This window comes from Mya arenaria, chromosome 13, assembly GCF_026914265.1.
Source record: "Mya arenaria isolate MELC-2E11 chromosome 13, ASM2691426v1".
NCBI lineage: Eukaryota > Metazoa > Mollusca > Bivalvia > Myida > Myidae > Mya > Mya arenaria.
In genome coordinates, this window is record NC_069134.1 from 69,241,859 (window position 1) to 69,256,590 (window position 14,732).

At 36.5% G+C, this 14,732-nt stretch overlaps 1 protein-coding gene across 1 annotated transcript; it reads left to right on the forward strand.

Annotated features, from left to right (window-relative positions):
• The first annotated feature begins 9,828 nt into the window (after positions 1-9,828).
• On the forward strand, positions 9,829-14,011 carry LOC128212803 (uncharacterized). The gene is made up of 3 exons (XM_052918124.1): positions 9,829-10,503; positions 12,995-13,144; positions 13,455-14,011. Exons 1-3 carry the CDS (start codon positions 10,170-10,172, stop codon positions 13,697-13,699), a joined length of 729 nt encoding a protein of 242 aa, XP_052774084.1. The 5' UTR covers positions 9,829-10,169; the 3' UTR covers positions 13,700-14,011.
• The last annotated feature ends 721 nt before the right edge of the window (positions 14,012-14,732 follow it).

The window sequence follows — 14,732 nt, forward strand, 5'->3', positions numbered from 1 at the left end:
GCACACCTTTTAGGATGGAGTCACACTGTGTTACACTAGCTATTTGACCAAGTTTGACTCGTTGTTTTCTGTTTGTAAGATAGCTGTGCATGCTTACATGCATTACGCTTGTGTAAGATGAAATCATGGGACAGGCAGTCGAAGCGTTTGAGAGATCCATTAGAACTGCGCCTACATATTTGTATTACGGCGTTTGCCAGTCTTCTACCAGCCTTAATAGGGTAGTTTGATCCATGTGTTGTTCTGAAAGCGGCCAGAATGAATATAATAACTTAAATAATAAATCAACAAGTCAGAACAATTAATAGAAATAGTATTTTAGATATGAGCATACATAGAGGATCATACAAATGAAATAAAATAAAGACAAAATATAACGCTTATAAACATCAGAATGCCAGTTTTTAATAATTTGAATTTCATCAGCCGAAATAAAAAAGGTATGTTTATGAAACAGATAATAAGTAACAGGTTCACCATCAAAGCATCTGTAGGTACCCTTTACCAGTATTAATCATGTTAAAATAAGCGGCGAAACAGGGCAAAGGTAAGAACCAGATAATTCCATTAAAGGAGTTTTCAAATTGGATCTTTTTGAACATGCAATTTTTGCTTCAAAAATCTTAATTATAAGGGAGTTAACTCTTGTACCTCTAATCCCTTTCATTCCTTTTCGGTAATTCTACGCTTGATTACCTATATTTGGCGCTCACATTTCATTGTTAAAATTTAAGTCGCGGGGACGGTCGTCTAATATTTTTAACAGCAAGTCACTACGGTCAACTATCTGGACGATTTCGGTGGCGCTGATACTCCTAAACGTGCCGCTCGGTCATTTGCTGTTTTGTCCGAGACATTGGAACGCGTCGGCGCCCAGGAGAACATCAAGAAGGCATGTTTCCCTTCGACAATCATGGTATTTCTTGGAATCCTGCTGGATTCTGAGCTCATGGAGCTTCGCATCACCAAGGAAAGGTTATACGAGATCCGCAACCTACTTCCGGTTTGGATGCATCTGAAATACGCCTACAAGTGCCAACTGCAATCTTTGTTAGGGAAATTGCAATTCGTCGGTAAATGTGTTAAGCCTAGTCGTGTGTTTATTTCACGCATACTTATGCTTTTACGTGGTCTCAACTTGAAAACTCATAAAGTGAGATTAAATTCGGAATTCAGAAAGGATATAGTGTGGTGGATAAATTTCATGGAAATATACAATGGTGTTTCTATGATAAAAACCGAAGACTGGTCTGATCCTGATGTTGTGTTTGCAAGTGATGCGTGTTTGTCAGGATGTGGTGCCTTTCATGAGAGCGGAGAGTATTTTCATAGCATGTTCCCTGAATTCGTGTTAAAGATGTGCTCTAACATAGCCCAGTTCGAAATGTACTGCATAGTTGTTGCGTTAAAATTGTGGTCGAGTAAATTGATGGGTAGAAAGATTTCTATCTTTTGTGATAATGAAGCAGTGTGTTGTGTGTTGAATTCTGGTAAAACAAAAGATCCAGTGTTACTTCAATGTTTGCGAGAGGTGGCTTTCCTCGCTTGTACTCGCGAGTTCGAGATTCGTGCCATTTACCTGACTTCTGCGGACAACATACTCGCGGATCTACTATATTCTCATTCTCAGGAAATAAATAAAGATAAAAGTGTACTTATATATTTCTATTTTATTTCTTTTATAACGATTGTACATTAGTTATTAATTGACTAAAAATGCGTGTAAACTGTAAGATAACCGGAGAAACCCAGGCCAGGAATCAAACCTTTCATTTAATGTTGTCTCATAACGTTGTCACAACGTTGAAAAAACCATACATTTTAACGTTGTACACAACGTTGTGGGAATGTTATATTAACGTTGTACGCAACGTTGTGGGAATGTTGTAACAACGTTGTCACAACGTTGTGGGAATGTTGTGTCATAACGTTGTCACAACGTTTAAAAAACCATACATTATAACGTTGTATACAACGTTGTGCACAACGTTATGACAACGTTAGTGATAACGTTGTCACAACGTTGTCACAACGTTATTGTGTTAGCTGGGTAAGCCGTTGGCACATTGATGCACACTATAAGGCTCAGTTTCTTAAAGAAACTTCCACATTGAATACAACGGATATTAACGTGAATGAATCATTGTTCATATTTGAGAATAGATGGTGATGCGTGTATTGCATCTATAGACTTTATTCACTTGTACAGGTGTATGAGGCAACTGTTGATTTTAGTTTGTTTACATTATCAGTATTGCTTATTTCTATTTGAAATCTTGTATTTGTCAAATATAGCTACATTACATTTGATAGACTTAATACATTTCTCGTTTCTAGTTTTATGCATTTAGTTATTTAATTTGTTTGTTTTTTGTTCCGTGTGAATCCCAAAACGTTTCTTTAATAGTATTTTTTTTTTTGTCATTATCAGATGTTGCTGACGAAGATACAAGTGGCCTTGGTTGTCTCCGTCGTCAGTTAAAAGTTACTCAGATTCAGCTTTTGCTATTGGAACTTACAAAAATCTTAAAACGCAAATTCGTTCCTTTTTATTGTTTTGTGAATATTATGACCAAAAAGACTGTCCTGTATCTGTAGAAACATTGTGCTTGTACGCTCAATTTTTAAGTAGAAGTATGAAGTCTGTACAATCTATCGAAAATTATATTAATGGTGTACGTTTATATCACTTTTTCAGGGGATTTGTATTTCCCGATATTTCTAATATTTCTTTACAGATGACTTTTAGAGGTCTAGCTAAGCTTTTGTTTCATTCTCCGCATCAGGCACCTCCGATTACGCCTGGTATATTGCTAAAAATCAGAGACGTTATTGAATTAGAAATTCCTTTTTACGCCACAGTTTGGTGTGTTCTTTTATTTGCTTTTTGTATGATGTGTAGAAAATCGAGTATTGTGCGCCCTACAAAATTGTCTTTTGATGGCACTAAATATTTATGTCGCAATGATGTGACCTTGTCCGCTTTTGGTATTTTTGTTAGCCTTAAATACGCCAAGACAAATCAATTTGGAGACAAGACTGTTGTTTTACCGATGTATAAGAATGACAAATCTCCGCTATGTCCAGTTGCCGCTTATAGTAATTTGTGTAATCTAAATCCAGCAAACTTTTTAAATCCTTTGTTTTGTGTCGAAGAGTCTCATTCTTTAGTTCCGCTTGACGCAAGCAAGCTTGACAGAACTTTTAAACGCATCATGAAACTCACTTCGGTGTGTGGATCCTCTGAGTATACCTTACATTATTTTAGAAGAGGAGGTGCTTCTTTTTACTTTAAGTGTGGAGTTCCTGGTGAACTTGTTCAATTATTTGGCAACTGGAAGTCGGACTGCTATTTACGTTATTTACGTTTTTTCTGACGAATCTTTGATTCAGGCCGCTAGACATGTAGCTCTGTCAATTTATTTATTTATTTTTTGGCCGAGTTTTTTGTTTTGGGTGATTTGGCTGCTATTGTTCTGTATCATATGTGTGAAATAATTATGCAGCCTTTTTTCGGCCAAATAAAATATGTTTTCATATCATGTGTTTTAAATATTCCCGACATAATTTGCAATTTTTGCTTCAAAAATCTTAATTATAAGGGAGTTAACTCTTGTACCTCTAATCCCTTTCATTCCTTTTCGGTAATTCTACGCTTGATTACCTATATTTGGCGCTCACATTTCATTGTTAAAATTTAAGTCGCGGGGACGGTCGTCTAATATTTTTACCCTCCCTCCCGCCCTTCATGTACTGTATTAATTTTGTAATTTATTTATAATTACATGTATTGTGTTTATTCATATTTCCCCGATTAAAGGGTGATTTGGCTGCTATTGTTCTGTATCATATGTGTGAAATAATTATGCAGCCTTTTTTCGGCCAAATAAAATATGTTTTCATATCATGTGTTTTAAATATTCCCGACTTAATTTTTCAGAGAAACTACTAAAATATTTTCTACCACTGATACATCCGAGTGCAATAAACACCTATGCTTAGCTAATCACTCAACGTAGTTGACACAAAGGTAGACTTTCTAGCTAATAAGAAACAAGCAAACAAAAATAAACACCAAAAACAAAATAATCTTGAGCCTTAAAATAAAAAAAAATAACGATTTTCAGCCCGTTAAACACAATGACCTTTTAATCGAGAGATCACTCTCAAAGAGAAATTTAGAAGTAACTGATTGATACTGTCTAAATTAAAATCTAACAATTGACGAAGAGATCTTACACCACTCAAATAATAACGAATACTGAAAACTAACTTAAAAGATCTACTAAGAAACTGTGCATACAATTTTAATGTACGAGTCAAGGCACACAAAAACAAAACAAAAATTGAAGTAAAAACATGAAGGGAAAAGGGCCTCTATTGAATCTTCAGTGCAATAAAACATTTATTGTATGACAAATGGTGACAAGGTTTTTTGTTAAAGTCGTTATAGACTGAAATATCTAGAGAAAAGCAACAATAAAGAGTGCAGAGATTTGCCAAACCTGTCATACGAAATAGACTCAGAAAACTTGAAATAACCAACTTTATGGAGGATGTATTGTTGAAGTTGATGATAAAGAATTATAATTTTGACGGGACAATTTTTTAAACTGCTAAAACTGCTTGAAAATACTGGCACGAGAGGAAAAAGGCAAAAACTATTTAATTCAAGATTTAGATATCAGAAAATAATCATTTAGAAGCAGGGTGGTGTACATCTGGAGTTCTTCATCAGGCACTGTTATTAGTGCTACTAAATTGATAACGCTCGAAGCAAGGACAATCTCATGACTTTTCAAGACCTAGTGTTCAACTTTTAATCGCAACTTGACATGACAAAAGAAGTGAAGACCTGCAGAAATGGGCTAAAGATAGCATTATATCAGAAGAGCATAGTTCCAAAAGAAGCAATGCATTTGTTCAATGACGCTTGCAATATAAACATGACACTGGCAATATAAAACGTATAATCATTGTTCAATGACACTAGCGATATAAAACATGACGCTTGCTATATAAAACACGATGTATTGTTTAATGACACTAGCGATATAAAACATTACGCTTGCTATATAAAACACGGATGTATTATTCAATGACACTAGCGATATAAAATATAACGCTGGCTATATAAAACGCAGAGTCCTTGTTGAATGACACTAGCGATATAAAACATGACGCTGGCAATATAAAACGCAGATTCATTGTTCAATAACACTAGCGATATAAAACATGACGCTGGCTATATAAATGCAGAGTCATTATTCAATAACACTAGCGATATAAAACATGACGCTGGCAATATAAAATGCAGAGTCATTATTCAATGACACTAGCGATATAAAACATGACGCTGGCAATATAAAACGCAGATTCATTGTGCAATAACACTAGCGATATAAAACATGACGCTGGCCATATAAAACGCAGAGTCATAATGTTCAATATATGACACTAGCGATATAACACATAACGTTGGCAATATCAAACGCAGATTCATTTGTTCAATATATGAAACTAGCGATATTAAACATGACGCTGGCAATATAAAATACAGATTCATTTAAGGAATGAATTGTGGGGTTGATGTCATTATCGGGGTATGAACGCAATTGGGTTGGTCAATGTGTGTGGAGTCCGAAGGACTCCACGCGTACTTTGACCAACCCAATTGCGTTCATATCCCCGATAATGACATCAACCCCGCAATTCATTCCTTATATTTACACCAATAGTTCATTATTTCATTCAAGAATTGTTAAAAAAATACTTCATTTCATTTAAGAAAACATTTCAGTAATCCGTTTTTACCCATTCTGTAAATAGAACGACCCGACTATAACCGGAAACATTTTTTTCAAATGACGTCACAATAACGCGGGAAAAGATCAACCACTTGAAATCACTTTAAAACGTAAAATTAAAACACTTCTGGTACCAATATATTTAAAATATAATAAACTTACACTTTTAAAAATGTTGATCTATATTTTACGGGACCTGCAGACACAATACAACCAATAACAAGATCAATAGCTTTCATGTATATTGTTATGCAATGAATTACGATCCGAACATATCCGAAGATGACATCCGAAAGGCAGTTCATTTAAGGAATGGAAGTTGAGGTGTAAATATTGTTCAATGACACTAGCGATATAAAACATAAAGCTGGCAATATAAAATGCAGAGTCATTATTCAAAGACACTAGCGATATAAAACATGACGCTGGCCATATAAAACGCAGAGTCCTTGTTGAATGACACTAGCGATATACTAGTAAAACATGACGCTGGCCATATAAAATACAGAGTCATTGTTCAATGACACTAGCGAAATAAAACATAACACTGGCCATATAAAACCCAGAGTCATTATTCAAAGACACTAGCCATATAACACATGACGTTGGCAATATAAAACCCAGATTCATTGTTCAATATATGACACTAGCGATATAAAACTTGACGCTGGCAATACAAAATACAGAGTCATTGTTCAATGAAACTAGCGATGTAAAACATAACGCTGGCAATATAAAATGCAGAGTCATTATTCAAAGACACTAGCGATATAAAACATGACGCTGGCCATATAAAATACAGAGTCATTGTTCAATGACACTAGCGAAATAAAACATAACACTGGCCATATAAAACCCAGAGTCATTATTCAAAGACACTAGCCATATAACACATGACGTTGGCAATATAAAACCCAGATTCATTGTTCAATATATGACACTAGCGATATAAAACTTGACGCTGGCAATACAAAATACAGAGTCATTGTTCAATGACACTAGCGATATAAAACATGACGCTGACAATATAAAACGCAGAGTCATTGTTGAATGACACTAGCGAAATAAAACATAACACTGGCCATATAAAACCCAGAGTCATTATTCAAAGACACTAGCCATATAACACATGATGTTGGCAATATAAAACGCAGATTCATTGTTCAATATATGACACTAGCGATATAAAACTTGACGCTGGCAATACAAAATACAAAGTCATTGTTCAATGACACTAGCGATATAAAACATAACGCTAGCAATATAAAATGCAGAGTCATTATTCAAAGACACTAGCGATATAAAACATGACGCTGGCCATATAAAACGCAGAGTCCTTGTTGAATGACACTAGCGATATAAAACATGACGCTGACAATATAAAACGCAGAGTCATTGTTGAATGACACTAGCGATATAAAACATAACGCTTGCTATATAAAACACGGATGTATTATTGAATGACACTAGCGATATACAACATAACGCTGGCCATATAAAACGCAGAGTCCTTGTTGAATGACACTAGCGATATAAAACATGACGCTGGCAATATAAAACGCAGATTTATTGTTCAATAGCACTAGCGATATAAAACATGACGCTGGCTATATAAACGCAGAGTCATTATTCAATAACACTAGCGATATAAAACATGACGCTAGCAATATTAAATGCAGAGTCATTATTCAATGACACATAAAACATGACGCTGGCCATATAAAATGCAGAGTCCTTGTTGAATGACACTAGCGATATAAAACATGACGCTGGCCATATAAAATACAGAGTCATTGTTCAATGACACTAGCGATATAAAACATAACACTGGCCATATAAAACCCAGAGTCATTATTCAAACACACTAGCCATTTAACACATGACGTTGGCAATATAAAACGCAGATTCATTGTTCAATATATGACACTAACGATATAAAACATAAAGCTGGCAATATAAAATGCAGAGTCATTGTTCAATATACGACACTAGCGATATAAAACTTGACGCTGGCAATACAAAATAGAGAGTCATTGTTCAATATATGACACTAGCGATATAAAACATAACGCTGGCAATATAAAATGCAGTCATTATTCAAAGACACTAGCGATATAAAACATGACGCTGGCCATATAAAATACAGAATCATTGTTCAATATATGACACTAGCGATATAAAACTTGACGCTTTCATTTCAATATAAAACGCAGATTCATTATTCAATGACACTAGAGATATAAAACATAACGCTGGCTATATGAAACACAGATCCATTGTTCAATGACTCTAGCGATATAAAACATGACGCTGGCTATATAAAACGCAGATTCATTTTTCAGTGCCACTAGCGATATAAAACTTGACGCTGGCCATATAAACGCAGATTCATTGATTAGGGATCATTGAAAGCACTTACGTGGTGTTAAAATCTGTAAAAAGAGAGAAATTAACAAAAGCACACCTCTATGAAAGTATATTAAAACTCATTATCTGGTGCATTGTTCTATTGATTGGTCATAAACATATATACATAAACTGCATTCTCCAAAAAATATTGCTCGGGCAAATTTTCCCAACAAAAGTATACGTGCACACAACACCGTTAAAATAAATTATGTCTGTTAACATGGCGTCTAAATGTACATACATGCATGGTTGTTAGGTTGCGTTATGTTTAAAAGAATTTTGAGATGACATTCTTCATATATGCTCTCAATATATGTGCTTGAATGGACTTCCGATAAAATGTTGTTGTTTTTCGTTATTAGTATGGACCGTTTTGAGGCATTATCCGTATTTTCCGTAAAACTTTCTGCCTAAAAGATCTGATTGCCATATATGTTGCTGTGCTCTGCAGAGTTACGGTCATTGATGTATGGCATTAGGCATATAGAGTAACATTAATCTAAAAACATAAGTTAAAGTATTAAACCTTCACAAAATTTTTAGTCTTCATGTGAAGTTGTGCATCTGTGGTCAAGGTCGCTGCTACTAAAAATGGAAAACAATTGTTTACTTAATGTTGCTTTCTAGGCTATCCGGGTTTAAGTATAATATATTAGTTCTAAGAAGTAGAATAGTTCTAAGCGAGAACCGTAAGATGTTAATTGAACTTAGCGATGCAAATTGATATTTAGGTCACATAATATAGCCATCAAGCTTATCCAGACCTGATTGTTTTTCAGCACATGATCAGCATAAGCATCAACAACTGGTAACTTTAATGTACATTCATCAACTCAGGGCGGGATAATGGCCATTGCTTTTATGACAAAGGCGAGGAATTAAAAAAATAACGCGTATAAAAATGCGTTGAAATAGACCATTTTATACCGCTAGGCCGCTATCTTCACGCCGCTAGGCCGTTGAACTGCTTGATCGACTTCTTTGACAATTGTTGATGACCGCTTCAGGATGTTAAATTATTAATAAAACACATTAATTTATCATTGTTTTCCAAGAAAATGCATGGACAATTGCTTTGAAATAGTAAACAATTTCTGACACTTAGGCCGCCAGCCCGCCAACTTCACGCTGCTAGGCCACTAACTTCACGCCGCTAGGCTGCTTACCACACGTGCATAGGAATGGGGGCACCTGTGTCATATATTGCAGATAAAGAGGATAATTGTTTGTTTAAGTGTAAGACCGTAATATATTTCACCGAGTGATCACCAAAAGCTATTTTTATAAATTTCACTATTTGAATTAGTGAAATACAAGTTTTATTTCATTGATAGATCTCTTTAAATCACTGGAAAGCATACAATAAAATTTCGTTATTACATTATTTCATTATTATAATTCTAAATTCAAAATATTTTCTGTGCTAATCAGTTTAAGATGATCAATAATCATATGCTAATATTCAAGTCTGATCAAACGATTACTGCCGCATGCATTTCATCGCCGTATTTACCGTCAACGGCAGGGGACCTCCGCGAAAACTTAACGAAGCGTCACTTTAATCCTGTTAGATGTATTAAAAGTTCATTGAGTTTACTCCTTTAAACAGACCAAGGCATCCATAGTTCCGGGATATCAGTTTGAAATGCCTTTTAGAAATCTGAATATCTTATCAATAATTGTCGTAAAGCTCACATAACGGATTATAATGTTTGGGACTGTTTATTTTTTAATAATACGGCTGCAATAATGATGTGAAATGAACAAGTTTATCTTGTTTGAAAATCGTGAACAACAAATTGTTCAATAAAAAAACTCCACTGCATTTACATGAATCCTGGAAAAGGCAAAAAGACAGACTTCTGCATGCTGGTCAATTAAAAAGTAAAAATATTAGTTTAAAACAGATTTGAAGTTTTATTTATTGCATGATGTAAAACATTCTTCGGAAAAATGGAAATAGAAAATACGAGGAGCATTATGAAAGGAAAGACTGTTACCATCGACACTAATGCAAATTCTGAAAAACGAGCTGTACCAAAGGCTCCAAACGGAAGACCAACCGAAGCTGTGACGTCATCGGCCCGTCGCTGTGCATCTTGCGGTTTGACGTCAGTTAATTTTATTGCGTCATTCACCGTTCTGCTCATAGCAACAGTTTCGTTCATCGTATCCATGGCAACAAAGAATTGGTCGGCGAGTGGGGCTAGTATGAAAATGGGTCTGTGGGATTTTTGTGTTAAAAGAGTGGACAGTGCGGCTTGGGAATGTTTTCCCGTCAATACAGGTAAGATAACCTTTATCGCAGAAGTAATAGATGGCATGAATAAAAATTTCAATGATTAAGAATGGGTGGAGTGAGCGTCGCGAACGAGCCCCTCTTAATCATTAAGATTTTAATTTAGGTCATCTAACTGACTAACAACATAACCTCATTGGCTGATACATTGACAACGCAAAACCTGACGCAGGGATTGTGTATCGGATGAGTGGCAGGAGGCGGACATTTAAACACCCGTGAACACTTGTTAGAACACAACCTACTTTTTAGCCAATGATATTTCATATTGTTACGCTCACTCCGCCCATTCTTAATCATTTAAATGTTATTTCATGTCAACTAACTATCCGTATTACTTATATTATATCTTTAAAAACATACCATGGTTTCCAGAAAATGTTCAGGAGGACTCGTTCACATTTTGTAGAGTCAAACATAGAAAACAATAGTTCCATGTAAAATGTGAACAAAATGCTTGTTTCAATGATATTAATAAATCTTCATCAGAAGTTTAAATAAGACCTCTTTTGTAAAAGATTTATTTTTAAAACAATGACAGAAAAGGTTTTCAAGATTCTGACGAAAAGCGTAACGCTATTGAGAGTTAAATGGATTTAGCCATATGTTCATCGCGCATCTGTCAGTTGCTGCGTGGTGTGTGTGTTTATAACAGTAAGAAGAAAACAGTCAATTTGGAACGAAATTTAACATATAACAATGGACTCCAGAAATATTTCAAAGCAATAGGCAAATATGTCGAATATCTGTCGTGATCTGAATAACGAAAAGGAAAGTTTTTACTTTTGGAGATGTTGATGGAAAAAGTTATTTTTCACGTCCTTTTTCTGTTTCACGTGTAAAAGTGATGTTACTAAGTTTTCGAAAAACATGAGTGTACCAACAGCTGAACAATGAATTAAATATTCGCACATGATATTCTATTTGTATTATTCTGCAATATACTTTGGACAGTTGGCTTTAAGTAACACATTAACAACATGTGTTGTTTCAAACGCAATAAAAGTAAACGATTCTGTTTGTTGTTTGAATCCAATGTTTCTTACCAGAATTTACATGAGTTTCCCATACTGTCGGCCATGTGCTACTCACGTTCACGTCCTCTCTACTGCCCGTGTGTTGTATTTCCGGCGCTAACCAAGCTCCGCCCGCTAGTATTTCCAGACTTTCCCATTCTGTCGGCCATGTGCTACACACGTTCACGCCCTCTCTACTACCCGTGTGCTGTATTTCCGGCGCTAATCAAGCTCCGCCCGCTAGTATTTCCAGACTTTCCCATTCTGTCGGCCATGTGCTACACACGTTCACGCCCTCTCTACTACCCGTGTGTCGTATTTCCGGCGCTAATCAAGCTCCGCCCGCTAGTATTTCCAGACTTTCCCATTCTGTCGGCCATGTGCTACACACGTTCACGTCCTCTCTACTACCCGTGTGCTGTATTTCCGGCGCTAACCAAGCTCCGCCCGCTAGTATTTTCCATTCTATCGGCCATGTGCTACGCACGTTCACGTCCTCTCTACTACCCGTGTGTTGTATTTCCGGCGCTAACCAAGCTCCGTATTTCCAGCGCTAACCAAGCTCCGTCCGCTAGTATTTCCAGACTTTCCCATTCTGTCAGCCATGTGCTACACACGTTCACGTCCTCTTTACTGCGCGTGTGTTGTATTTCCGGCGCTAACCAAGCTCCGCCCGCTAGTATTTCAATCCTTCCCATTCTGTCGGCCATGTGCTACACACGTTCACGTCCTCTCTACTACCCGTGTGCTGTATTTCCGGCGCTAACCAAGCTCCGCCCGCTAGTATTTCCAGACTTTCCCATTCTGTCGGCCATGTGCTACGCACGTTTCCAGACCTTCCCATTCTGTCGGCCATGTGCTACACACGTGCACGTCCTCTCTTCTACCCGTTTGCTGTATTTCCGGCGCTAACCAAGCTCCGCCCGCTAGTATTTCCAGACTTTCCCATTCTGTCGGCCATGTGCTACGCACGTTTCCAGACCTCCCCATTCTGTCGGCCATGTGCTACACACGTGCACGTCCTCTCTTCTACCCGTTTGCTGTATTTCCGGCGCTAACCAAGCTCCGTATTTCCGGCGCTAACCAAGCTCCGTATTTCCGGCGCTAACCAAGCTCCGTATTTCCGGCGCTAACCAAGCTCCGTATTTCCGGCGCTAACCAAGCTCCGTATTTCCGGCGCTAACCAAGCTCCGTATTTCCGGCGCTAACCAAGCTCCGCCCGCTAGTATTTCCAGACTTTCCCATTCTGTCGGCCATGTGCTACACACGTGCACGTCCTCTCTACTACCCGTGTGCTGTATTTCCGGCGCTAACCAAGCTCCGCCCGCTAGTATTTCCAGACTTTCCCATTCTGTCGGCCATGTGCTACACACGTGCACGTCCTCTCTTCTACCCGTGTGTTGTATTTCCGGCGCTAACCAAGCTCCAGCCGCTAGTATAACAAACCAACGTCTATTTTTCAGACTTCAGCGTGGCGACTCAGGCTTTCTCCATACTGGCGGCCATGTGTTACGCTTGCCTTTTCGTCCTGTACTTCCTGTGCGTGGTATTTCCGGCGCTCCACAAGGCCCGGCCTCTAGTCATCGCCATGTGCCTCGCCGCCTTTGCCACAGGTAACGCGAAATACATGAGAGTGATTAAAAAATATGGGGAGTATGACTTACCACTTATCAGTAAAACATTTTACAAACCATCAATTGTCTTACTTTATTCATTAAATAAGAACAAATGTCTTAAAAAACACAAAATCTGTTTCATATTATGGAGTAATTTTTACCCTGAATTGAGACATAGAACAATTTTTTTTTATTTCGTCGCACTAAATGATTTAAAGTAATGGAAATAAAACTTTAAATACCATTGCTTACTCTATATTTACTTACTAGTACAGAATTTCCTCAAATGTAACATTCTTTCTTTCAGTCAGTCTGCAAATTATGACCCTAGTAGTGTATGCCACCAAAAATCGGGAACTGTATTCAAAGATTGAGAAGAACTATTTCCCAGGCGTAGGATTAGAAGAACTGTACCTGTCATGGTCGTATTACTTCGCCATTATTTCAACGTTGATGAGCACAGTGACGGGTGCACTACTGTTCGTGGAGTTTAAGAATCTGACTTTCAAAAGTTTATACGATCTGCCAGTTGAACAGAAGAGCCAAAACTAGACTTTGAATGTCGGCTCAAAATTCAGAAGACACTGAAAAACTGTTGTTAAAACCCCAATAAATATCGGCACTAAAGCAGTTATATTAATAATGGTAACTTATTATTATTATAAATTAAACTTCACATAACTTTTCAAAAGATCATTCTTCCTCAAACCACTCCATTTTTTTCAAAACCTATGCAACTTTCTTATTATAAATTTATGAATATAAAATCAGTTGTTGCAATGACGTTACTTGTGTGAAATGAATAGAAAAAATTATAATACTGAAGTTCAATTTACATATATCTGCAATTGCAATATATTTTACCAGGGGATCTGTCACCACTATTTGTATCATCGCCTCAGCTCGCATTTTAAAAAAACAGTGTACTAACTACTTATGTTAATTTCTTATTGGCAGAAATATGGTGTCAGTAGTAAATGGATAGATGAAATGGCTGTTGAGGAACTATTGTTGGACAAAGATATAATGTATATAAACTTTCACGATGACTAATCACAATTCCATATACCATTTTAACAAGGGCTATAACTACCTCGAGTTTTTTTTTTCAAATACAACACGCGTAACTGAAATACGACTACAACGATTGAAGAAGTTTCCAAAAATTGAATATACATGAAGTCAAACGATCTAAGGGACATAACTCCCTCAAACTTGTCAAATTGCAATGACACTTGGTTATATTTTTTGCCTTTTTATTCAAGTGCAGTTAATGCCAAAAACGAAGTTACGCCTGGAAATGTATGATCATAAGCATTGCAATCTTAATTGAGATTGGGCAACAGAAACTAACTTTATTTACTACATTTATAACTTGATAAAGGCAGAAACTCAAATACAACTGATGTAAGGGCTAATACTATGAATATAGCTGAACATTGAAGTACCATATAATTATAATATGGTACTTCAATTTTAAGCTTTATTCTCTGACAGTAATTTTTAACCATTATTAACAATAATTGTCTTATTACTTTTGATTAAGTATAAAAAAGCAGTTTATATCTCCATTGATATTTCTTCA

Bases quoted from the DNA above. Each gene is read 5' to 3' on its own strand.
- LOC128212803 (XM_052918124.1), top strand. From the start codon at position 10,170: ATGGAAATAGAAAATACGAGGAGCATTATGAAAGGAAAGACTGTTACC. The intron at 10,504-12,994 runs GTAAGATAACCT...TCTATTTTTCAG, and splicing joins ATGTTTTCCCGTCAATACAG to ACTTCAGCGTGGCGACTCAG. The intron at 13,145-13,454 runs GTAACGCGAAAT...TCTTTCTTTCAG, and splicing joins CCTCGCCGCCTTTGCCACAG to TCAGTCTGCAAATTATGACC.